This window comes from Nicotiana tabacum, chromosome 23 (genome assembly GCF_000715075.1).
Source record: "Nicotiana tabacum cultivar K326 chromosome 23, ASM71507v2, whole genome shotgun sequence".
Lineage (NCBI taxonomy): Eukaryota > Viridiplantae > Streptophyta > Magnoliopsida > Solanales > Solanaceae > Nicotiana > Nicotiana tabacum.
In genome coordinates, this window is record NC_134102.1 from 128,649,830 (window position 1) to 128,676,539 (window position 26,710).

Consider the following 26,710-nt stretch of genomic DNA (forward strand, 5'->3'; position numbering starts at 1 on the left):
AATTCAGAATATTAGGGACAATCTGAAGGAATTGCAAGCACAAATGAGGGACATATTCCACTCTACATGAAAGTTTGAGGAAGAGAATGAGCTAAAGGAGCAACTTGAAAAGTGGAGTATAATAGAGAAGAACATTTACGAGCAAAAATCTACGGTCCAATGGCTCAAACTAGGCGACTCTAATTCAGCATACTTCTATGCCAACATGAAGGGGAGAAGATCACAAAACTATATAAAGCAGCTTACATCCACAACACGGAGGTTATTACAAAGGCCAGAGGAGATTCAAGAAGAGATAATTGGCTTCTACAAAAGCCTACTAGGCTCAAGCCAGAACTATTTACCTGCCATTAATCCTAACATCATGAAGGAGGGGCCAAATCTGAATAGAGCTCAACAACTTTACCTAATTAGGCCATTCACAAAAGATAAAGTGTTTCAAGCACCGGAAGGGATAGACACATTGAAAGCCCCAGGGTGTGATGGTTTTAACTCACTGTTCTTTCAGAAAACATGACACATACTCGGAGATGAGGTAACAACGGAATTACTTAGATTCTTTGAAACAACTGATATGTATAAACCTATAAATTGCACTTCAGTTACACTGATGCCTAAAGTAAAAAAACCATGCCACTATCAAGGAGTATCGACCAATCTCTTGCTGCACAACATTGTACAAAATTATTTATAAAATGATCACCAACAGATTACAACAGGTCATGGATTCCTTAGTGGATTGCAGTCAAAATACTTTTGTTCCTCGAAGGGTGATACATGACAGTGTGGTTCTAAGCCATGAAATCATTAAAGGATATGGTAGAAAAGGAGTGTCACCAAGGATTATGATCGAAGTGGACATGCAAAAGGCCTAAGACTCATTGGAATAGGTTTTTTTGGAGCAGATCTTGTCGAGTATAAACTTCCCAGAGAGGTTCATCACATGGATTAGAAGTTGCATCAGAATTGTCACCTATTCAATAGTTATGAATGGAAATCCAACACCACCATTTGATGCAAAAAAGGGGCTCAGACAGGGTGATCTTTTATCCCCTTACTTGTTTGTACTTGTCATGGAGTATCTCACTAGATTGCTCAGAACACTAAAGGGGAATCCAAATTTCAACTATCATCCTAGATGCGAAAAGCTAGGCATAATACAACTAGGTTTTGCTGATGACCTCCTCATGTTTTGCAGAGGTGATGTGGTATCAGCTAAACTACTTTTTGATTACTTGCAACAGTTTTCCAAGGCCTCAGGATTGATTGCTAACATAAACAAAAGTAGTATACACTTTGGAGGAGTGCCTGGCCATGTGCACCATGAGATAGTACAACAACTTGGCTTCTCTGTTGGTACATTACCTTTTAAGTACCTTGGAGTACCATTAAGCTCCAAAAGGTTGGTTATAGCACAGTGCCAACCTTTGATTGATAAAATGCTTGTAATAATACCAATTTGTCTGTAAAGTTTCTATCATATGCAGAGAGGTTGCAATTAATTAAAAGTGTGATAATAGCCATTCAGTCTTATTGGTCTCAGATATTCCCATTGCCTAATAAGGTCATCAACAAGATAGAAGTTGTATGTAGGACCTTTCTCTGGACGAGAAATACAAAAGTAAAAAAGAAGGATTTGGTGGCATTGTGTCTACCTAAGACAGTTGGGAGCCTGAATTTCACTGATGTCCAAGTATGGAATAGAGCTGCAATCCTGAAGTATTACTGGAACTTGTCTATAAAAATAGGACAAGTTGTGGATTAAGTGGGTACACATTTATTATGTAAAAGACAGGGATAAATCTGATTTTTTTAAAGACACATTTTAAACTATAACTATTTTTCAATTATCAATTATAAATCTGATTTTTTTTTTCCTTGTTTACCACGTAAACAAATAGAAGCAACTCTCTTTTTAACTTGTGTTTTCTTACACAAATAGTCGTCCATATTCTTTGTTTACTCTTTCTAATCGTATACATAAATTATATATTGATAATTATACATATATAATACATAATTTAGACATATATTATATCTTCACTGACTATTTTTATAATTGGATGTAAGGCTATTTGGGTCAATTCTTCTTTTAACTTTTCCGTAGTTACAAGCCTCGGTGGATAGACATCAGAAATTGACATCAGAAATTGAAGTAGGCCCATGGATCAAGCTCCTTGAGGGGAAGCAACATGTGCAAGACTCTTGACAAGGCTCTGGTAAAGTCTTTTCTTTGTGGGGCCCATGTACCTCATTAGAAGAAGCAGCTTCTTTGAGTGGACCCAAGCACTCTATTTTGTTGAATTCTTGAATGTTTGAATTGAAATAAATCCAAACTGGAGCATTTTGCAACTCTGGGTAATTTTGTAGCAGATTCCCATCTCCATGAATAAAAGCTTTTAGAACCTGATGATGCACATTTCAAATTGTTAGATAGTTTGTGTGCGAAGACGAATTCAATATTTAAAATTTATGAGTTATTATACAACTCAATATATAATAATAAATAGTTAAATATTTAATATATTTTTTTACTAATTTACATGGTTTGGACAAAAACTAAATATAGTAATAATTTGTAAAAACTTACCACAGGAAGTTCTTTGCAGAAGATATAATATCTGAGCCTAGCACACAAGTCTAACAAGAAATGACTTCCACTAATATGGCAATGGACATGAAGTGACATCTTCCCTTTAACCTTTTTCCATTCTGCAACCACTTCATCTCTGTGCAGTCTATTGTGCCACCCTTGCAACTGCAAATCAAAAAACACATTTCCTCTACTTTTCTCCCTTAATTTTCTCATACATATAATGTGTTTTTGGCATGATGGTAGTCATTTTCCAACTTATTTTCTGGAATTTTTCCGAAAATATTTTCTCATGTTTTGGTTGGACCGTAGAAAGTATTTTTTGGAAAAAATATTTATTACAGATTAATAATAATAATGTCTAATAGCATGTTTAGTCAAGTTTCTTAAAAGCTTATTTTGAAAAATACTTTTCAAAAAAATCGAAAACAACTCATCTACCTACACAAGCTAGGTCGGGGTAAGGTTTGCGTACACTTTACCTTCCCCACCTTCAAACCCTACTTTGTGGGATTACGCTACGCTGATACGCTGTGTTTGTTGTTGTTGTACTTTTCAAAAAAAGTATTAGTATTTCTCACCCTAAGTATTTTTTTTAAAAGCACTTCTGATTTTAAAAACTTGGCCAAACAGGCTATAAAACAGTGAAGTTAATAATTGTGATAATTATGAAGAGAAAAGATGAAAAATATCTATCCAAATTTCCTCAATTTGACAAAAATATTTGTGGACAGACAACCAAAACCAGAAATAACTGATTTTAATGAAGAGAATTAACTACCTGAGAGTTATTGATGGTTTGGGAGATGGTCAAAGTAAGTTTAGAAGTAAGATCACAATGAGTAAATGTATATGTTCTTGGAAGTTTTCCTGGATGATTTTCCTCATCAACTCCTGAGAAAAGAACCGTTAACTTTGACGCTTCAAATATAGCTGGTTCAAGTAACCTTGCCACCTGATAATCTTTTTAGAAAAACAAATAACTGTTAAGTCATTGTTGTTGCTTTACAAAGATGTCTAAACTTTAACTTTGAAAAGCTAAAGGAGGAGAAAAATGAAGAGTGATCAAATTACAGTGACTATGGAATTATTAATACTCTTCTTGGATCTTCTTCTTGTTCTGTAAAAATAAATAGAGCTCTGCTTTTCAGGATTTATCTTAGATGGAACCAACAGAGAAGCAGTCAAAATTCTCATCTCAAAGACTCTGAAACTGAAGCTATATCTGAGAATTAAGCAGATGTGGCTGCGCTTAATAAGCTGAATGAAGGGATATCATGTACTTATTAGTTATAATCAAGATATAGGCATATTAGAGGTACAGATATGCAATTATACATGTGATATAATACAAATAAATACAAGACTCCATACCCCTTAATGAGGGGATTTAATGCAAGTATACTAATAAAATCAAGCTAGGAGTAATACAGTCAGACTTTTCTATAACATCATCTCTATCTAATAATCATTCACTATAAAAGCCATATTTTTCTCAAAACTGATTCTTATGTTATGTTATAATATATATCCTCTATAACAACACTTTACTATAGTAGCCAAAACAATTCAGAACAAACGAGACTGTGGTAGAGGTTTGACTGTACATAAATACGGAGTGATATCTATCTAACACAAGTTAGGTGTTGCCAATAGTTGACAAAGGATCTGCATTACCAAGGCCACAGCTTTGCGGGCTAGTGTTGCCTATCTTATTGGGATAGTTTGATTACTTTGTTGTTTAACTCCTAATATAAATTGGATTTAAGTTTTTATATATATATATATATATATATATATATATATATATATATATAGTTTTACAATGCTAAGTTATCTTGCTCTAATATGTTTGTTATCATTTATTCTAGATTATCAATCAATAGTTATCTGCAATTACTTGTTAAGCGATATAATCATGTAAGTATTTTTTTACACTACCAACATATAAAACATAATAATCATATTAGTCAACCATGCTGAAATAATATATTGAGGTAAAAATATATAGTAATTTAGTATCGATTAAATGATAAAAGTGATATAAAAGATATATGTTATGTATTTATTGATTCAATATAAACAACGAATGTGAGATAATTTATTTTCGAGTAGACTATCCCGCCCTAGCTTGTCTACTACCTAACCTCATTGTGGTCCTTAATTTTCGTAAGAAAAATTAGATATACCGGAACGTGATTTTTATTTGGTAAAAGATCAAGATGCAGTTATAACACTATTCAGGACAAATATAATGAGCCCATAAAGTTTGGAAGTTATAAGCTTTTAATTAATTGACCTAAAAAATCCTTCATACTACTCATCCGTTAGTTTCTGTTAATAAATACTACTTATCAGTACTTATTTTCCTTCTCCTTAATTAACGTACGTTCGAAATGCACAAATATCTTCATCCTCCAATGATCTCTTGCGCATTATTAACGAATTCAGGTTTTAAGTAGGCACTTGGATAATATTTTATTGAAGTTGGAATAAAGAGTATGTGAAAGACAGTGATTTCAATTCTCATTACTCGTCCTGAAAGGTTAAAGTAAGAATATTAATATTCTTAGCAACCCCTCAAATTCTCAAATGTCCGTCTATACACTTATTACAGTCGATTATACACATACATATATTACACATTTCTTGATTATTTTTATTTTAAGCGTGGTATTGACCCGTTTCATTTCCCATAAAAATTTTGGGGTATTCACTTTTATCCCGCGCTAGAAACTATTTACATCTGGTAGCTGAAAAAATGTATAAAATTTGTATAATTTTGGTATATAACATACAGAATGTATATATATACAAAAAATATACAAATTTTATACATTTTCGACTATTATTTTTACAGCGGCTATATGGTATCATTTTTCCTAAATTTTTTGTTAATGTTCAATGCCTAGCTCGGACAAGGTGAACTAAAGTAATACACAAATATCTCAGGCTTCTGGTCCAAGATTTTGGGTAGTGCAGAAAGACTTCTCAGGAGAGAAATGCAAAATGAAGAGAAAATGTTGGCCTAAGTTTTGATGATTTGACAAAAGAAACTCATGCATGAACCAAGTCCATACACAGTGTATATAGACACGGGCAGATTCAAGCACAAGGTATGCACTTGAAATAGATAAGCTTGAATGGTTATATCTGATATCTCCTGAACGAAAAGGTTGCATGAGGACTCCCTACTCAAGGAGAACTCTATCCTAGATAAGGGAGGAGTTAGAAGTTGAAGATAACTAGAACTCTTTCACCAAGGAAAAGTATAGTATTAGAACTCTAGTTATTTCCTATTCTACTAACTCTATATATATTAGTTTGTTCTCTTTTACAGATGACGCACAAACGCTGAAGTTAAGCAAAAATTGATAGCAAAATAGCAAGGCATTTTGCAAGCAATTCCTGTGTGATTCAAGTGTGCGAACCTGAAGCTATATGAACCAGATAAAAGAATCAGTTCCAAGTGTCTATCTTTTATTCTAGTTCAATTGTAGTAGGGATTTTTAGTTGTACCTTTCAGCTTTTTTTCTAGAATCATTTGTACTAGGTACTCCGAATATATTGTTCAAGTTAAAGTTAACTTGAAATTATGGAAACAGTCTGAGGCTGGTTGCCACAAAGGATTAGAGTTATCCTTAAGTTTACAAAAGTTTTGTAAACGTTATTTTTGGCTCAGGGATTTAGTGAAGTGTTGGGAAAAATCCTACTTGGTAGTAGATCGTGATTTTTTCACCTTTTGAGCTAGGTATTTTCCACGTAAAAATACATGTATTCTTTACTTTCTGTATTTATTATTCCGCAATTGTAGTATAAGGAACACATAGAAGAATCATATCCTTCTATAATCTATGCACGCAAAAAATTGGACACCACACAAATCACACCCCTCTTGTGTGATATTGAAGTAGAAAACATCAGAAAAGAACCTCACTAATTTTAACATCTCCAATTTCATAGCAACGATTAATGTATAACCAACTTGTAACAATAACTCGTTAATTAACTAAGGAAATAAAGCAACGGAAGAAAAAATAAAAATAAAATAAGTGTATATACATTTCGCTAGGTAGAACTATCATTTGCATCATTTTGATGATTATTAATGCACAACTGATAAGAAAGAAAAGAAGAAAAAGATAACCATAACGACTGTAGTTTATTTGTTACTAAACTCTAGAAATTAATTACAGTGGTAAAAAGCTTGAAGTAATGCAATTATTTTCACAGTTGAGAAAAATTAATGGGAGCTTTGTCTTTGAGGAAGTCCAATAGATAGCTCTGTCTCTATTTCCATTGTTTGTCTTTGAGAGTCCTCCTCTTCTCGAGGTACTATTGTCAAAGACAACGGTAGCACCTCAATCTGAAGAATAAAAAGTTTTTTTTTACTTATTAATTATATATTCCTCTAGTCATATTGTCATATGCAGTAAATCAAACAACATATGTGAAAATCAACCCATCAATAGAGATGCAGAAAACATTGACATGTAGGCAAATATTTCAAGTAATATCTCACCCTTTTCCTCAAGTCTGCATTTTGCTTCATTAGGATTTTTTCCTGAGACAATAGAAACAGTGTACTTTAATTTGTAAACCAACTGGTTTAACAGTTCTGACTTTTATGGATATTAAATTGGCACTTACCTCTTCCTTTAGGTGAGCAATCTGTTCCCTCAGTAACAGGTTCTGAGACAAAACAAAAAGAATTTAATTAGTTATTAGCAAAAAAAAAAAAAAAAGAGTTATTACCCAAAGAACAATGTAAACATTTTTTGCGCTATCAATGTAATTTAATATGTGACAACAGTTTAGTTACCATTTTATTTTTTCAGGTTAATTTATTACTGGTTAATGCTTATAATAAAATTCTCGTGTAATAGTAATCGTACCTTATAAGTGACCTGATTGTGTAAATAATTTATACACCATCACTACATCAAACTTTAATTCAAACAAAAAAAGACGGCAGGTTCAATTATCAGATCTTCACTAGTTTATGCAACAAGTAGAAGAAAAAAGGAGAGAGAGAGAAAGACAACATATTATGCACACCTTTCTTGCCCTAATGCAGCTTAAACTTCGTTCCAACTGTTCTTCTACCTGTTGAAGTTCATCAAAGGAGGAAGAATCTAAACCTTGTCCCAAAAGCTTTCTGCAATATATAATGCACAAAGAATTAGCAGAACCATTTGCTGGTTTTATTCTGCAGCTATATTGCGCGAACTCTCCAAAATGTTACCACATCCGTGTCGGATCCTTCAAAAATACACTGCTTTTGGAGGATCCGATATGCACTCGGCTACATGTTGGAAGAGTCCGAGCAACATAGTTCTACAGTGTCCATATTGTCCTACAGTACTGAAAACTAGGAGAGAACCTTTTAGAATCTTCAAGAAACTCGAGCTTTCTAGTCATTGTTGCAACCTCCTCTTTCAAATGCTACGGAAAACACATGTGTATAAAAAAACCAAGAGACTCAGCAAAGCAGCAGTAAGGAAAAAGCATGCATGGAAATGGCATTATACAAGAGCCAAGAGGCTATCAACACACAGTTTATAAGCAAAGCTGATTATAATGAGTTATATATCTAAATTAAGGACAATGCTCTTTTATATATGTTGCGTATGATTGTTCGCTGAAAAGTTTGGGAGCCTACATATAAGGCGTAGAGATCTCTTAATGGTGCGGAGCCTTTTGAAAAAATCATGCGGGCTTGGCCCAAAGCGAATAATATATGTTAAGAGTATTATTGAACCGTTTTAGCCCAACAACTGGTATCAGAACCAAGGTTCAATGGGACGAGTATGACGATGACAAAGTGATGGTGGAGGGCTCGGTTCGCTTACCCTTACGAGCTTGGAGATGCGCACATAAAAAGAAGCTAGTAGCGGGCTTTGGTTACCATAAATACTCTAACGACGTGGATGACGCACAGTGAATCTTAGAAATTGATCTGTGGATTATGGTAATGGCCACATGGAACTAGTTCGAGGGGAAGACTCATGGATTGTAATAGTGGACCACGTGAAACTTAGTTCAAGGGAGATTGAAAGACAAAACACCGAGAATAAGCAACATAAAGCACATCAATTACACCAACGTAAATAACAAATGCAATATTTATCCAGATAGTATATAAATTTTTTGCAAGATAGTAGTTCTTAATTATTAACTACTGTTAGTTTTGTGAGACGAGAAGAAATCAGAGAAATGAGTTTGAACAGATAGTTATAACTTAAGCAGTTGACTTCTCGCATGCTGTTGTTGATTTTTTGTCACAAGAAATCCTAGTTGGTTTGTCTTGCTTTTCACCAACACTCTCTTAAATTCTTCTTAGAATGCACCTTTCTTGAATGACTTCTTCAAAGCTTGCTAGTTTAACCATGCAATTGTTAGAATTAAGTGCTTACCATTATGCCAAAAGCTATAGCGAATAACAAGGACACAACTTTATTTCTTAACTAAGCCCACCAAGCAAGTCTCATGTTCGACCATAATTCCGACCCAGGACACCTCAACCTCCTCTGTGGGCCTTGCCATAGGAAGGATGTTGGCTTTACCTAACAATCCCCTCCCAACACCTGACTTATACAGCATATTGTTCTTGGGAATCGAACTGCTTGGTAAGATCAAGCGCTTACCGTCATGTTAAAAGTTATATGTGATAGTAAGGGCGCAACTTTATTTCTTAACCAAACCCACCAAGCAAGTTCCATGTTCGATCAATCATGACTACGAATGATACCTTAACCCCCCCGGGTCTTGCCATAGGCAGAATATTGACGTCACCCAACAACAATAATTGCATGCTGCATAAATTTCAGCAGTGCATTTAATCTTTCGTGGAAACTACTTGGGCTTAAGGTTTTACAACTTTATCAAGCTTGAAGATAATAGTTGATCAAAATCATGAAGCTTTTTCAACATCATTTTCCTCATTTTAAGATTCTTCTTCAGCTATTACTAGGAGCGGAACTAGAAGTCAATGTGTTCGATCGAACCTAGTAATTTTAATTTCAAATTTGGTATTCGTATTAAATAACTTATTGGGCTAAAACGGTTCAAATATACTCTTAATTTGGTGTGATATTGTCCGCTACCAATGTAGGACTTTGTTCACACGCGCCCACAATCTCCTCCTATGGCAACTGAAGCCTGCAATTAGCTTCTTCTTGTATGCCTGAAATGTAACACCCCGTAAATTCGGCTTAGGTATGGACATGTTAAATTAGTAATGTCATATTTTAGACATGTGAAGTTCTATCGGGATGAGTATAGGTAGAAATAGTTGTTTTAGAATATAGATGGAGAGTGAGGTGCATAAGATTCGACAAAATCAACTAAGTTTACGAAAGGTTTGTCTTCCAGCAGAATTTTGTGAAACTTTGTAAGGAATTTGGGAAAATGCAAAACACAAAAGTTGTATCCTTTGAAATAGCTTTCCAACGATATATTATGAAGCCCAAACGGATCTCTGTGCAAAAGGTTATGTGCATTTTACTGGACAATGCACAGTATGCGCGCCTAGATGGTCTCGTGCGCGGCCGCGCACTTGTGGCAGTGTTACTGCCCTGCTGCGCGTTCAGGTGCGCGGGAGCACACCCGGGGGTCATTTTAAAAGCCCTACTCCATCCCTCATACCCCAAAACACAAAAACTTACTCTAGAAGGGGAAGCTCTTAATAACCTAACCTCTCCCAAGGTCCCTCCACCATCCAAGGTGAGTTCTAATAGTGATTCTAAGTTAATTTCAATTATTCAACACCTTATTAACATTGGTAAACCCTTCAAATCATTAGATATTCGATTAGGTCATCATTGTTGAGAAAAAAAAATTCTAGGACTCGAATTCAAGAGGATTGAACGTCAAAAAGGTAATATCTTCATGCTCTACTTGACTATAGTATTGGATTAATGATTATAGACTCTAGTTCATGGGATATGAGTTGATGGGTTTGACAGAAAATCATGAACGGTTATAGGTTTACGTTGTTGATTGTTGATTATTGATTATGGGTGTTGTTTATCTTATGGGTGATGAAGAATGATGTTGATTATAACCATTTGAGATTTTAGAATTTATCTAAGAGTAAGAGAATGGGTTGTTGGGTGTAGAAACACCATTAATGAGGGCTATGAAGCTTTGTACCCATAGAGTATTTGATAAAATGCCTAAGTTTTGTATTGATATAGATTAAAGATGAAAGGGTTGGTGAATGTTGCTTTACGCTCAAGAGCAAGAAGTTAAGGTATGTGAGGCTAACTCTCTATGTTTGGGAATGTTAATGATTCTCCCTACACTACGTTTTTTTTTACGACGTTACTACTTGCCTCAGAAATATAGTTAAGCCTAGTTCCTTGAATAGTTACATAATTTCTATTATCTAGCTTCATAACTCGTTCTTGACATTCATTCTGAACGTTGTGAGCTTACTGCGTAATCAATATAGACTTGGGTTTGATGCCCATGAGTCTCAGTCTAGATTACTTAGCATGTCATAAACAATTGAAGTTTCAGTTTTCATAATCAGTTCATGAATACATATCTCAGTCTAGTCATATTCAGTAATTCAGTATCATGTAACCCAGTATGGTTTAGTATTGCAGTATCATGTATTGCAGTATGATTCTCAGTTCCTTATTTTAAATCCTGAATGTTGAACATATGTATTTGGGCCTGAGGCCATAGTTTATATGCTTTATGCATATTTGGGCCTGAGACCGTAGTTTATGCTTTATGCATGTTTGGACCTGAGGCCGTAGTTTATGCTTTATGCATTTTTGGGCCTGAGGCCATAGTTTATGCTTTATGCATTTTTGGGCCTAAGGCCGTAGTTATGTATACGTATACCTGGGCGTGAGGTCGTAGCTTGTGCACATATATGTTGGGCCCGAGGACGTAGTTTATTCAAATAAATAGGTTGTTCATCATTCCGAAAATGGAGTATTCATATCTTTACTTCCTTTGTTCAGTTCAGTTATCAGATATTAGTTATCACTTCAGTTATCAGCTATCAATTTAGTTTCAGTTTCAGCATTTACAGTTTTTTCTTTCAGTTGCTTTACATATCAGTGTAATTCAAATGTACTGACGTCCCTTTCGCCCAGGGCCTGCATCTCACGATGCAAGTAACGATTTACAGGTTAACGATTCAGAACGCTAGGATTCTCGTACTAGCTATTTGGTGAGCCCCAGTTCTTTCAGGGCATTACTATTACTTTACAGTCTTTTAGTATTTACAGACAGTTAGTATTTTCAGTACTTCATTAGAGGTTTCATAGATTAGAGTAACATTTAGACAGAGTTGCATGCTTTTCATGTTAAGCAAAATTTGCCACAGATATATTCCAGAATTATAAAACGGCCCAAAGATACTTTTAGCATAGTGTTATACTATTCGCTTTGGCCAAGTTCGTACATCTTATATGTAGGCTCCTAATTTTTTCAGCTACCAATATGAAACTTTATTCACACACCCAACAAAATTTACTAAATACGTACAAAAATTAAATTTAAAACCCAATTACTAACCCATAATGTCATTGTCCTAGAATATAGAATAGTATAAATTAAAGTTCAAACCTATCTCAGCCTACTACTACTCGTCTTTCAACTTTATTTTTCCAAGTTCCAATGAGCTTCTTCGAACAACACATTTCTGTTTATGATGATTGTCTTTCTTCTTCTAACTATACAAACTATGTATAGTCTTTTAACTTCAAGCTATAGCCAACAAAAGTACATTTCTCACTTCTCTTACTCCAGGTTTCACCATATATTGTTTCAACAACAATTGCATACAATCTTTTTCCTGTTCATTACGCCTGACTTGCATACTTGCACATATATAAACACGAGGGAAAACCTTATAGTTCCCTAAGACACACTGGACTCTTGCAGGAAATGTTTAAATAGTCTAGATATATGCACATGCTAATTTTGACCCATCATTTTGAAATCCCCAAAACTACTTTTAATTAATAAAAAAGACAACACATCAAATTTAACATACAAATCTAACCCTTCCTCAGATACAACTAGAAGCTAGTGATATACAAATGCAATGTGACAAGGAGGGTGAAAATGCATGCTGTTGAGACAACATGTAAGTTGGCAACACCAACATATATTAATTAGTTTACGTAAAACATTTTGATTAGATAACGTATTTGTGTCCTAGCATAATGCAAAAATGAAAAAAGGAACAGAATGCAAAAATGAATAAGGATGCTAACCTCAGTAGTTTGTATATCAGCTATCTTTGATATGTTGAGTCCAAGATATTTGTTATTCTTCTGATATCGTTCTATGGTCTTGTTAGTACTAAAATGAAAAAATGGAAAAGGATAAGAATATGTAACTCTCCACCATGTTACCTTAACATAAGTGAGACAAAATGAGATTGTATAGTAATAAGTTGTACAAATTAGATTTACACCGGCAAGAATATTCCATCATATTGGTTAACGCCAATATCCTGCTTATGGCAAGGGCCACAAGGGACTGGGGTGGCCCCGGTCAAAGTCATGGTCGAACATGGCACTTATTTGGTGGATTTGGTTAAGAAATAAGGTTGCGCCTATGCTATCAACTATAACTTTTTGGCATGATTGTAAGCGTTTGATCTTAACAAGTGGTATCAGAGCTAAGGGCATGAGTTCGATTCCCAAGAGCAATATATTGCATGAGGCATGTGTTGGGAGGGGGATTGTTGGGTAACACCAACATCCTGCCTATCACAAGGCCCACGAGGGGGCTGGGGTGGCCCGGGTCAGAGTCATGATTGAATATGGTACTTGTTTGGGGGGCTTAGTAAGAAATAAAGTTATGCCTTTACTTTTCGCTATAGCTTTTGGCATGATGATAAGCGTTTGATCCTAATACATCATGACATGATCATTATGTTTCATTGAATTGGTTTTTCTTTACGCCTTATCTCGAGAAGAATCAGGCAATTTTTTTGATTTTGCAAATAAAAGTTAAAATCTATATGGTCTCCACAAGATTTTCAATCTACACAAAATTACCACCCTCCAAAGCATTAAGCCATATGTAATATCTAGGAGCCCGTTTGGACATAAGAATTTTTTCACTTTTTTCAGAATCAATGTTTGGCCATAAAATTTCCAATTTTCACTTGAAGATGAATTTGAAATTTTTCGAAAATTTAAAAAACTCCAAAAAGGTATTTTTCAAAATTTTCACTCAGATCACTCATAAAAATTCAAAAATAACCCAAAATTATATTCATATCCAAACACAACTCTAATTTTTAAATATCATTTTCACTTGAAAAAAAATTATTTTTTTTTGAAATTTTACAATTCTTATGTCCAAATGCCCACTAGAATACTTACTTAATAAGGTGAATAACTTCAACTCCAAAGTGAAGATATGAAAAATACTCAATGATATATATATATATATATATATATATATATATATATATATATATATATATATATATATATATATATATATATATATAAAGAAAAAAATATAAAGTAATTCATCCTTCTCTAAGTTTGTCCAACATTTGGTTCAGGAAAATTCCAATTTTTTCATCAAAATTTGATTGTTGTATTTTTGTACGGTCTTGAGCAATTCTGAGTCAACTTTAGGGTTTTTAGGCCCAAATTTCATTCTCTTTAATTGATCTCCACAAACTCATCCCCGGTAATTTATCCAATATTGGACGCCTATGTTATATTATCCATGCTCCAAAAATCCAGGTCTGAGAGGTGTTAGATTGTCTCATATTGATTGAGCTACTCCAATAATCATTTCGGATTGAACGCTTAGATTCTTTACAATAGTTTAGACAAATTTGTCTTAAATGATAAATATTTTGTGTTGTAGATAAAAAAAGATAATTCTTTTATAAAGCTTCTCCCTCCAAAAGAGCAAATGAAAATCGCAAAGGAGAATCTTCAAGGTACAGCCCAAATATTATACCACCTGTTTGTGTTATAATCCTGTTTAATGTAGAATATTTTTTCAGAATTGATTAGTAGTGTTTCAATTCATAGCCTGTACTAAGAGACTCCGATAAATGGCTCCAAATCTTGTTTCAATATCAATTCTTTACTAAGTGAAGAGAAATACGCTTGGTTTGGATGGAAATTAAATAGATGTCTCACTAAATATGTCATGGCGTTGTAATCAAGCTTTTGCTAGCAAACGCAAGATGTAGTTAAGTCTCATTTTCTTTTTGTATAAGAAAACAATCTAAGCATAAAACCAGGCATTATTATTATCAGAGTTTCAAAAGCCTAAAGAGAGACTTAGAGACAAGGAAAAAGTTAGTTGAGACACGGGATGATAGGGCAAGCAGCAGACTTATCGGTACTTTTTGCTAACTCGATTTCAGTACTAAGAGTCCGCTTGGCCATAAAAAAAGATTTATTTTTTTTGATTTTTTTTTACTTTTTTTCAAAATAAGTGTTTGGCCATGAAATTTTCGATTTTCACTTGAAGGATTTTGAAATTTTTCGAAATGTTGAAAAACTCCAAAAAGCTATTTTTCAAAATTTTCACTTCAGATCACTCAAAAAAATTCAAAACCAGCCCAAAATTATATTCATGTCCAAACACAACTCTAATTTTCAAATACCATTTTCACTTGAAAAATAATTCACTTTTTTTCAAATTTTACCATTCTTATGTCCAAATGCCCACTAAAGAATACTCCTCAATGCAGTATAAGTAGAAAAGTTCGACTACAAAGAACAATGAGAATACGTTTGATTTCCACTTGTGGTTTATAAACGCCATAAAATCAATAAACATGCGTAACTTATATAGAAATTTAATTATATATTTTCTTATATGAGATAGGATGTGTAACAAGAATACGTATGTTAGTAATACAAAGACAATACTATTTCTTTACTTGACATCCTGATCTCAACATCACAATCCATTTATTACTACAATCATTCTAAAACTAGTATAATAGTTCACGATATAATAATTCTTGTATAACTTATCCGTAAACTAAACAAACTCTTTAGTACTACTAAGAATTTTTCTTCGAATGAACTTATAAAACAATACACATAAATGAAGATTTCTTAAACCTTGGAGCATCATAAAGATTCATTAGTAAGAATATGAATAATTTTGAGTCATAAAATTCTCGAAAGTGATCAGGAGAAAATCTGCTTTATTCATTTGTGGTCTATGAACTTGATATATATATATATATTTGATTGTCTGATATCACTAAGAAAAGATTGAGGAATCAAATGAAGAAAGTAAACGCAGACCTGTGGAGTAAAAGAAGCAAATATGAATGCATTACATTTTCGTACACACAGACATATTACTGAAGAGTTGGTCAGTAAAAATAGTATATTAGGTCAAGTACTCTTAACTATTTAATTATATTTGGTGAAAGAATTAAAAGGTTTAGCAGAAGTTAAAGATCCAATTCCATTCAAACTCGTGAACATATAAACAGGCAAAAGTGAGTGGGGTATTGGGACTGACGATTGTAAGTACAACTTCATTTCAAGTTTAACCTCATTTTATTGTAAAAAATAAAAAAGGTCACCACTTCTCCCAAGTACTAACATTTTGCCACAACATACATCAAAAGTTTGTTTTCTTGTTTGCTGAATTACTCCTTGTATTATACACATAATCATCTATAATTTGTACAAGATTCAGCTTTATCAAGATTATACCAATTCTAAATAATTGTTGGATGTACGGATTACTTAAATCATTCAAAGAATTAAAGATTGTATTAGCAATACTATGGCTTTCTAATTCTTGTTCACTGTGAGTACTAATGAAGTCACCAAGAGAAAATTTTCCTTTTCTCCTCTAATTATCTGGTATAAAACTAAGCACTACTGGAGAATCAAGAGAAGTTAATAACAAACCAAATAAGGCAGAAAAACAAGGGACCCTTTAGGACAGATAAAGCAGGTGATCATTGTACTTGGTACTTGTTACATTTAATGTAATTGTCTGAATAATGTATATATAAATCCTAAAGAGTTATATATATAAGTTGGTTAAATAAAGATTCTAGTTCTAGCTATATATATACATACAATTATGATAAAAGTAGTGAAAAAACAAGAAGATGAAGATATAATAATTAATTATGTGTACCTGGAGCTTGAGAATTCATAAAGCTTTCCTTTTGGAGAGAAAACAACAAGGGCAACTTCTGCATCACATAGAACTGAAAGTTCAAATGCTTTCTTAAGAAGCCCACTTCTTCTTTTTGAGAAGGTCACTTGCCTACTTGTTGCATTTTCAATCCTTTTCAGCTCAGTTTTTCCTCTCACCATTATTCACCTTGTATTTTTCACTTTTTAATACTTCTTCTTCTTCTCAAAAAGCTCGATCGGGTGGAAGAAGAATAAATATGAAAGGAAAAAAACTAGTGAAAATTGCAGATATTTTAAAATGTTAGAGGGTATCAACTTTCAGATTAAATACAAAATAATATTCAAGAAATCCTAGCATCCCATGAGAAATTTCTGCAAATTAAAAGAAAGGTTCCTTTTTTTTTTTTTTTTTTTTTTTGCAGAAGATAAGAATTGATTTATACAACAGGAAGAAAACAAGACAACAATCTATTAATGGGTGTTTCAGATCTGAAAAATGGAAGAAGAAAAATAAAGAAAGGAAATTTGGTAAGTAAGACTCAAAGGGAAAGGATCAGAAACCCTAAGAAGACAAAGATGAGGACATCTTTTTTCTGTTTTTCTATTTTTATCTTATGCCTTTCGAGTTCACAGCCACTAGAGAGAGGATATAAATAGAGAAATGATTAAGGAAAGACTTGTAAGAACGAAAACCTCATCTCTTTTCTTCTTTTAGTAAACTTGTAAGAAGCACTAAATTAGACAAACAGATGCCCCCAAAAAAAAAAAAACTAATACTAGTGTAGTACATATATGGTAAGCTCAGGCAAACAAGTGGGGGAATTATTAATTTTGTATTTTTAATAGAGAACAGTATAGATACCATTGACGGCACATTAGCCTTCATTCTAACCTATCATACCACGAATATAAAGAATAATTAATCTCGCGATTAAATTTGAGATGAGTTTATTTCACGTTTGGTTGAGATAAAATTATAATATATATAACTAATCCGAGGATTAGTTATCCTGGGATTGTAGTATTTTTTTATCCCTATGAGATGGTAGGATAACTAATCCCGAGATAACTTATCCCGAAATAATTAATCATGAAATAACTTGTTTCCCAACCAAACGGCCCCTTAGTAAATTGACGTGTAATATGGATTGGGAATATTATTTTTTGTACATCGATAGTGTGCTAATACGAGTATTGTTTTAACTATTAAGTTATTTTTCTTTTATAACTATCTGGTATTTGAAATTTTGCTAATCGATTTTTTCACAATAGCATCATGTCTAAAGGTGAAATGACTACCTACTATAGGTTTTCAATTCGTAGAGTTCGAAATCGGGACCTTTAGTTAAAAAATTTATTCATGTCACCACTAGGAGCGTATGTAGCATGTAGGTGACGAGTTCACAGAACCTATAACTTTTGATTCGAAGCATAAATTTATGTGTAATAATCTAATAAAATTGCAACAAATATTATATATGAATCCATAGCTTTAAGAATATAATGGGTTCAATGCTAAATATCTTAAACGTTGAAACCACAAAGTTTAAATCCTGGATCCAGCTCCGGTTCCGCTCACCACACCTTTAATAGTTATTATTAAATTACTTACAATAACATGCAATTTGTTATTATAATTTTTTATTTCACAATACAGAAAATATTATAACATGTTAAATTGTGGTGTTAAAACATATAGTACAGGCTATCAGTATGTATAATTTGAGTCCATAGGAGAAAAAACCCTGAATTGGAGTTCCTTTTTATATTTAATTTCCTTTCATAAAGAAAATTAAAATATTTTATTTATAATTTCACTCATATATTGCACATCAAATTTTATACTAGTACTTCCAAATCTAAATGCCATAAACTCTTTTTTTGTTCTTTTTTAACGAATAAAATTAGGTGGTTGTATCATGTATTACCATATCAGGAAACATTTTTTAAACAAATTGCAGGGGTAACATCACGTTAAAATAATGATTTTGTGTTATAAGATCCTCCGAAGTTTATTTTTATTTTTGCACTGCTAGCACTTATATCTATTTTCGGCTAAGATAAGCACTGCAATATAAAATGTTTACCTCAACGAGTGGAATTTAAGATATTAGGAAAAGATCATCTCAATATCGTTTATAATTAAAACACTAATATAGAAAATGTATAATCGTCAGGTTTATTTTTAAAAAATAAGTTTTTGAAATATATGAGTTAAACATTCGATATATTTTGGCGTGAAAATTAGTACTACATGAGAAATGTTGGTGCCAAGCAAGAACCAAAGGGACTTAGATACATCATTGTTTCAAAATATTTTAAATCTCTGATGCCATTTTCACTCTTTTTTTTCTCCTTTTTTTCTTAACTTTCACTAAGGTTTTACAATTCAAATCAATTTCCCCCTCCAATTTTATGTCAATAAATAACTCATGGATATTTTTGATAGCTTAAGGATCTATCAAGAAAAAACTCTTTTGTTTTACCTTCTCATTTTTGTAACTGCATTGAGACATTGTTCTCTAGAACAGTTAAAGCTATGTAATAGTTACTCCATCTGTCCCATTTTATATAATAATGTTTGACAAAACATAACAATAACAACAAAGTAAGTATAATCTCACAAGTTGGTCTGGGGTACAGTGTACGTAGACCTTACCCCTAACTTGTGAGCGTAGAGAGGTTGTTTTAAGTGAATTCTCGGATCAAGGAATGTTTGACAACATATGGAGTTTAAAAATAAAAGAAAGACTTCTAAAACAAGTATTTTAAAATAAGTCATAGTTATTTGTATTGTTATAAATTATCTAAATTATCTTATTAAGAGTAAAATAAAATAAAAAATAAAAAAAATTATTTCTAAATATAGAAAAGTATGAATTTGTTAGGATGGGCTAATAAAGAAAAGTATCACATAAATTGACGTAGAAAAAGTAATTTTTATTAATAATATTTCTATGTCACCAAGAAAAAAGAGAAAATATCTATAGTAGTATAAAGTTAGAGGAGAAATCTGTTTTTTTTCTTTAAAGTCAAAGTTAAAATGATAAAAACGATTTGCACCTGAAAAAGGAAAGAAAGAGGATAATAAGAATAATATATGGATAGCATTAAACACATATCACACCTTTTTTAGGTTTAGAGTTGCCTAAAAAAGATTTTGGCACACAGTCTATGACCTATGTCCACAGCAGAGTTCAATATAGTTTGTCCGTACAACCATTTTTAGAACGTCAACATCGGTCCGTACAAGGTCCAATGTCATTGGCCATTCAGAAAGCGTCACGTAGTATTCATTAACGCTGCTTCACGTGGCTCGTCCTTCTGTGTGGCGTCTTTGGCTGGTTACTATTAACTTTTTCCTCTTTTTAATTCTTTTCTTCTTTTGTTGGCCCTTGGCCGTCCTTTTTTCTATTATTTCTAGGTGGTCCAAACATTTAATACAAAAATTTACAAGAGTCCCTATTCGGTTGAAGATAAGTGATATGAATAAACTCGTACAAGTTTGAGTGGATACGAGACTATTTTGTCAACTTTTTATATGTATTAAAAAATTTATTAAAATTATATTTAACCAGTTACTGGACTTGAGCTAGTTGACCTAAGATATAGAATCATAAAGATGAAATCGTGTATCCACTTCACTAATACTGGCCCAATATAATAGCATTAGGGATTCTCTATTGAATTTGGTCAATAAAGAACTCCCTGTAAAAGATAATTTTATTTTTCGAACTCAAACTCGAAACCTTTAATTAAAGATGGAGGGATACTTACTATCCCACTACGACTATTGGTGGTAGCTTTAATGGTTCAATTTATGCTGTATAATTGTGATTATGAAATACCAGTTGACTACAGGGCCCCGCCCAGCCCAGATTTTAGGCCCACAATTAGCAGATTTCCAGATTGTGGAGACTGGGAATTTAAAAAGATGAGAGATTGATGGACTTTCAGTTTCAATAGTTGTCATTGGGCCCCAATGCTAATGTCCGACAGCTGCTACTCAGCTAGCCCATGAACTCGTGTTCCTGCTTTTAACAGCAAGACACTTTCTAAATATCCACTTTCTTACAATACATAGGCTTGTTAAGAGCTAAAGTTCAATGGGACATGGCCGAGCTTTCATCTTCATCTCTAATACTGCAACTTGTTTCATAATCATTTGGTATTTAGTATTTGGTATCTACTAGTCCGACAAATTTAGATTCATACCGTGTAGGACTTTATAAAGGTAGAAGTGCTCCTTACTAGGGGTTTTTCCATTTTCAAGACTAGAATTCGAGACTTCTAATTAAAGAAAGAAACGTCACATTCATCGAATCACAATCTTTGATAACGATTCAATGTTAAACCTTGGTGTTTGTGTGGTGATTTAATTCCTGTCGAAGTGTGAGTTTGTATAGTCTCTATTAGTGAAACATAGAAGGTATCCATTTGCATCGGTTGGTGTTGTGTTATTGTTGTATATATCTCCCTAACTCTATGATTCAAAAAATTGATATTTTAGATATTGTATTGACCATATGTGACGACTCGGAATTCCCTCATTCGGAACCATGATGGCACCTAACATTTCACTCGCTAGACAAGCCAACGTTAGAGAAATTCTTAAATCAATTTCTTAGAACAGATCAAATAAATAAACCAATTAAACTGAGATGAAACTAAAATGAAGTACGAAGTAGCATAATAACCAACATATCTAGATACAACCCGGATCTGGAGTCACAAGTACACGAGCTTCTAAAGATTCTACAAATAGAGTCTGAAATAAACACAACTGTTTCGAATGAAATGAACAGTAAATAAGGAAGGAGGAAGGGGACTTCAAGGTCTGCGGACGCCAGCAGATCTATCTCGAATCTCCAAATATGTCAATCCGAGCTAATGCACCTCATGTACAACTGGGACCAGTACCAAAGTTTGCACAAAAAGTGCAGAGGGTAGTATGAGTACAACCGACCTAATGTACTCCGTAAGTGTCGAGTCTAACCTCGACGAGGTAGTGACGAGGATATGACAGGACACCCAGGTAAATAAACTCTTACAAACGAAGATATACGTGCAACATAACAACAAATAGAGATTAAACATGTACGATTGGGAGGGAACATGGTAAAGGGAGTACAAGATACGGTAACTACAACCGGAAACATGAGACAGTCAAATAAACCATCAACCAATGAAAACGGATAAACATAATGAATAAAGGTGGCACGGTATCACCCATCGTGCTTTTACTCTCAACCTCACCATGAAATAATGATAATGGCACATCATCACCCTTCATGCTTTTACTTTCAACCTCACCATGAAATAATAATAATAATGGCATGGTATCACCCTTCGTGCTTTTACTTTCAACCTCACCATGAAAAAATATAATGGCACGACATCACCCTTTGTGCTTTTACTTTTAATCTCTCTAAAAAATGATAAATACGGCACGACATTACCCTTCATGCTTTAACTCTCTTTCTCACTATCTATTAGTCAGTAAATTAAGCAAAAAATGGCACGGCATCACCATTCGTACTTTAACACTCTCCCTTACCATGTAGCAATGAATATAAATATTTGGGAGATAGAATAAGCAAGAATAAACTTTACGTCAACAATGGTTCCAAAATACCGAACCTCAACTTCCAAAAAAAATACTCAATCATCACAAATAGTTCATAAACGCAGAAAGAACGATTAATTAAGTAATAAACTAGTCTAAGCATAGATATCATAATCACAGAAGACAATAAATTACAAGGAAACAAGTCTCACCTACATGCTTTGACCCAACAACAACACATAGGTACTCGTCACCTCACATATACGTTGTACCCACACATTTAAACATGTAGCAAATAGGCAAATAAGTCTTAATCCCTTAAGTCAAGGTTAACAACGACACTTACCTTGCTCCGCAATCGACTCAAAGTCCAATCACGGCATTGCCTTAAACAAGCCTCCAAACAACCCAAATCTAACAAATTATTAACCAAACGATTCAAAATAAGCCTTAGAAACTACCCACGAATGAAAGAGGTTCAATTTAGGTCATTATTGAAAAAGTCAACAAAAGTCAACCCCAAGCTCGCTTGGTCAAAACCCGAATTCAGACCAAAACCCGATTACCCATTCACCCCCGAGCCCGATTATGTAATTGTTTCGAAGTCCGACCTCAATTCGAGGTCTAAATCCTAATTTTACAAAAATCTCTAACTTTACCCAAATCCCCAATTTTCACCATGAAAGTCCTAGGTTTAGTGATGAAAACTTATGAAATGTAATGGGTAAATGAAAAAAGTAGATTAAGGTCACTTACCAATAAATTTAGGAAGAAAGGCTCTTGGAAAAATCGCTTCTAAGGTTTCTAGGGTTGAGAATTTGAAAGAATGAGCAAAATCCCGTCTATTTCAACTTTTACCCAACTGCGAATGTCGCAATTGCGATTTTTTATTCGCAATTACGAACATTGCAATTGCGAGATAGAGGTCGCAAATGCGAACTCCTCTCAGAAACCCAGTCATAGCAAATGCAATATTTTTGGTCACAAATGCGAACCCAAGCTCTCGCAAATGCGAAGATTGCCAAGGACCATGCCGAGTCGCAAATGCGACTATACCTTTGCAAAAGCGGAAATGGCAAGTTCTCAAATGCGGACTTTTACCTCGCAAATGCAAGGATCTCCCAACTTTCCCATGATCGCAAATGCGAAGCCTTATTCACAAATGCGAGCCAGTTCTCACAAATGCGAGACCTACACCAGAACACCAGCAATAAAAGGGGCATCACCTATGTTACCAAATCCGAAATCACTCTGTGGCCTATCCGAAACTCACTCGAGCCCTCGGGGCTCCAAACTAAGTATGCACACAAGTCCAAAAATATCATACGAACTCGCGAGATCAAAATACCAAAATAAGACCTAGAACTATGAATCAGACACCAAAACGAATGAAATTTTCGATAAAACTTAATAATTTCTATTTTAACAACCAGACGTCCGGATAACGTCAAATCAACTTTGTTTTGCACCAAATTTTGCAAACAATTCATAAATATATTAATGAACCTATACCAAGCTCCGCAACTAAAATCCGGACCCGGTAGCAACAAGGTCAAACTTTGGTCAAATTCATAAATTCTCTAAACCTTTAAATTTCAAATTTTTAGCAAATTGCGATAACTCGAGCTAGAGACCTCCGAATTTAATTTCGGGCATATGCCCAAGTCCTAAATTATGATATGGACCCACCAGGACAGTCAAAATACGGATCCGGGTCCGTTTGCTCAAAACATTGACCGAAATCAACTCAAATTAATTTTTAAGGCACGAATTCACATTTTAATCAATTTTTCATGTAAAAGCCTTCTAGAAAAAAAATATATGGACTGTACACGCAAATCAAGGAAGGTTAAAAGGATCTATTTAAGATTTCAAAACACACAATTAAGGGTTAAAATTCTAGATGACCTATCGGGTCATCACATTCTCCACCTCTAAAACAAACGCTCATTCTCGAACGAAGTTAGAAAAAGTACCTGAGCTGGTGAATAATTGTGGATATTTACTCTGCATGTCTGACTTGGACTCCCAGGTAGATGCCTCTACCGGCTGACCTCTTCAGTGCACTCGAACTGAAGGATAACTCTTAGACCTCAACTGTCGGACCTGCCGGGCTAGAATAGCCACCGGCTCCTCCTCATAAGTCAAATCTTTGTCCAATTGGACTGATCTGAAATCTAACACATGGGATGGATCACCATGATATTTACGGAGCATGGACACATGGAACACCGGATGGACTGCTGATAACTAGGTGGCAATGCGAGCTTGTAGGCCACCTCACCCACTTTCTCAAAAATCTCAAAGGGTCCGATATACCTAGGGCTCAACTTGCCCTTCTTTCCGAACCTCATCACACACTTCATGGGTAAAAATTGGAGCAAAACTCTCTCTCCGACCATGAATGCAACATCACGAACTCGACGGTCGGCATAACTCTTTTGCCTAGACCGATTTGTGCGAAGTCGATCCTGAATAATCTTGACCTTATCCAAGGCATCCTGGACCAAATCTGTACCCAACAACCGAGCCTCCCCCGGCTCGAACCATCCAACTGGCAATCGGCACCGCCTTCTGTATAATGCCTCATAGGGAGCCATCTAAATGCTCGACTGGTAGTTGTTGTTGTAGGCAAACTCCGTAAGAGGCAAGAATAGATCCCAAGAACCCCCGAAATCTAAAACACAAGCGCGAAGCATATCCTCCAATATCTGAATAGTGCGCTTAGACTGTCTGCATGTCTGGGGATAAAATGTTGTGCTCAACTCAACCAACATGATCGACTCACGCTGTACTGCCCTCCAGAAGTGTGAGGTGAACTGCGTGCCTCGATCAGAAATGATATACACGGGTACACCATGAAGACGGACGATCTCGCAGATATAGATCTCAGCCAACTGCTTTAAAGAATAGGTAACTGCCACAGGAATAAAATGCGTTGACTTGGTCAGCTTGTCCACAATTACCCAAACTGCATCGAACTTCTTATGAGTCCGTGGGAGTCCAACAAAAAAATCCATAGTGATGCGCTCCCACTTCCACTCATGAATCTCTAACTTCTAAAACAAACCACCAAGTCTCTGATGCTTGTACTTTACTTACTGACAATTTAGACATCGAGCTGCATATCTAACTATATCCTTCTTCATCCTTCTCCACCAATAATGTAAGGACCCGTAAAAATTTTAACCAAAAACTCGGGGTTTCGTGGTGCCAAGATAGATTCCTGTGTTACTATTGTAGAAATTCTTCGCGACAAGCTTGCGAACCGCGATTCAGACTTTTTGTACTGAACAGTACCCTACGGACTTAGAGGAAAATGTTTCGCAGAAGAAAGTATTTCTGAGACCCATTATGCGGCCGCATAATCACTCTGCGGACCGCATAATGGCCGCAAAGTGAAGCGGTAAGTTTGGCCAACTTGAGGTCAGTTTTGCGGTCGATTATGCGACCGCATAATCGATATGTGGACCGTATATCGGTCGTAAAATTCCTCTTGGGTTTCTGCGGAGGGAGTTCTGCGGTGCATTATGCGACTGCAGAATAAGTATGCGTACCATATAATGGTCGCATACCTGAGCCAAAAGTTTAGGCCCCTGAGGGCCATTTCTGCGGTCACTTTGCGGACCGCATAACCATTATGCGGTCGCATATACGACTGCAGACCTGTGTCGGGGCACCATTTTTCTTAATTTAAAATCCGACCTCCATTCCGTTAAAACACCCATTAGGTCTATTTTGAAGCTCATTTATGATATTTCTAGTGTAAGAGAGAGAGGGTTCTAGAGGGAAGGCCTAATTCCCATCAATTGATCTTCAACCATCACTCAAAGCCTTGGAAATATTCAAGTAGAGCACCAAAATTCTTCACCCTAAAAGGTAAGACTTCATCACCCAGCTCTTAATTTCAAATATAGCTATAATGGGGTACTAGGGTGATACTTCATGGGTATGAGGGTGGTTTATCTTGCATGCATGTGTGATAAAAAGTGTGGGAAAAAAGTGAGCTAGAACCAAGAATGTTTTCCTAATTCTAGTTCAATTTGTATATTGCTAAAATAGATTGTGTTTGCTAAGCGTTCCGGATAATTGTAGAGTCTAGAGAAGCGCAATTGAGGTATGTATGGCTAACTCTCTTCTTCCTAGAATCGAACTCCTGGTGTCCGAATAATGGGTGTAAGTTCTAACTTGGTCATACTAGAATTGTTTGCCTTAGTGTGTTGGATTGAAAGATTCATGTTCCCTAATTGTTTTAGATGGTTACCATGTCATCATGCTATTTAAGAACGTAATTATGTTGTTTCCAAGCTCCTTCCCTTATGTGTGCAATGCTTTATGTGATGGTACTTATCGACATGAATGATGATGTTATTTGAACGGATGAAAAGGGAAAAGACTTGAATTGTAAAATGTTCCCCA

The 26,710-nt window shown here is 34.6% G+C and overlaps 2 protein-coding genes across 2 annotated transcripts; both read right to left on the reverse strand.

Moving 5' to 3' along the window:
- Positions 1-1,912: 1,912 nt before the first annotated feature.
- LOC107780670 (protein STAY-GREEN homolog, chloroplastic-like) lies at positions 1,913-3,790 on the reverse strand. The gene is made up of 4 exons (XM_016601234.2): positions 3,691-3,790; positions 3,375-3,556; positions 2,591-2,758; positions 1,913-2,406 (listed from the first exon to the last, which is right to left on the reverse strand). Exons 1-4 carry the CDS (start codon positions 3,788-3,790, stop codon positions 2,131-2,133), a joined length of 726 nt encoding a protein of 241 aa, XP_016456720.2. The 3' UTR covers positions 1,913-2,130.
- Positions 3,791-6,631: 2,841 nt separating this feature from the next.
- On the reverse strand, positions 6,632-17,501 carry LOC107780664 (agamous-like MADS-box protein AGL19). Its single transcript, XM_016601227.2, has 7 exons — positions 16,724-17,501; positions 12,835-12,922; positions 7,977-8,038; positions 7,652-7,751; positions 7,244-7,285; positions 7,116-7,157; positions 6,632-6,959 (listed from the first exon to the last, which is right to left on the reverse strand). Exons 1-7 carry the CDS (start codon positions 16,903-16,905, stop codon positions 6,837-6,839), a joined length of 639 nt encoding a protein of 212 aa, XP_016456713.1. The 5' UTR covers positions 16,906-17,501; the 3' UTR covers positions 6,632-6,836.
- Positions 17,502-26,710: the final 9,209 nt, after the last annotated feature.

Coding starts and splice junctions, on each gene's coding strand:
- LOC107780670 (XM_016601234.2), bottom strand. CDS start 3,790: ATGAGAATTTTGACTGCTTCTCTGTTGGTTCCATCTAAGATAAATCCT. Junction 3,557..3,690: donor AAGAAGAAGATCCAAGAAGA/GTATTAATAATT, acceptor TTTTCTAAAAAG/ATTATCAGGTGGCAAGGTTA. Junction 2,759..3,374: donor AAACCATCAATAACTCTCAG/GTAGTTAATTCT, acceptor TTTGATTTGCAG/TTGCAAGGGTGGCACAATAG.
- LOC107780664 (XM_016601227.2), bottom strand. CDS start 16,905: ATGGTGAGAGGAAAAACTGAGCTGAAAAGGATTGAAAATGCAACAAGT. Junction 12,923..16,723: donor TATGAATTCTCAAGCTCCAG/GTACACATAATT, acceptor TTTTCATTTTAG/TACTAACAAGACCATAGAAC. Junction 7,752..7,976: donor TTTCTTGAAGATTCTAAAAG/GTTCTCTCCTAG, acceptor TATATATTGCAG/AAAGCTTTTGGGACAAGGTT.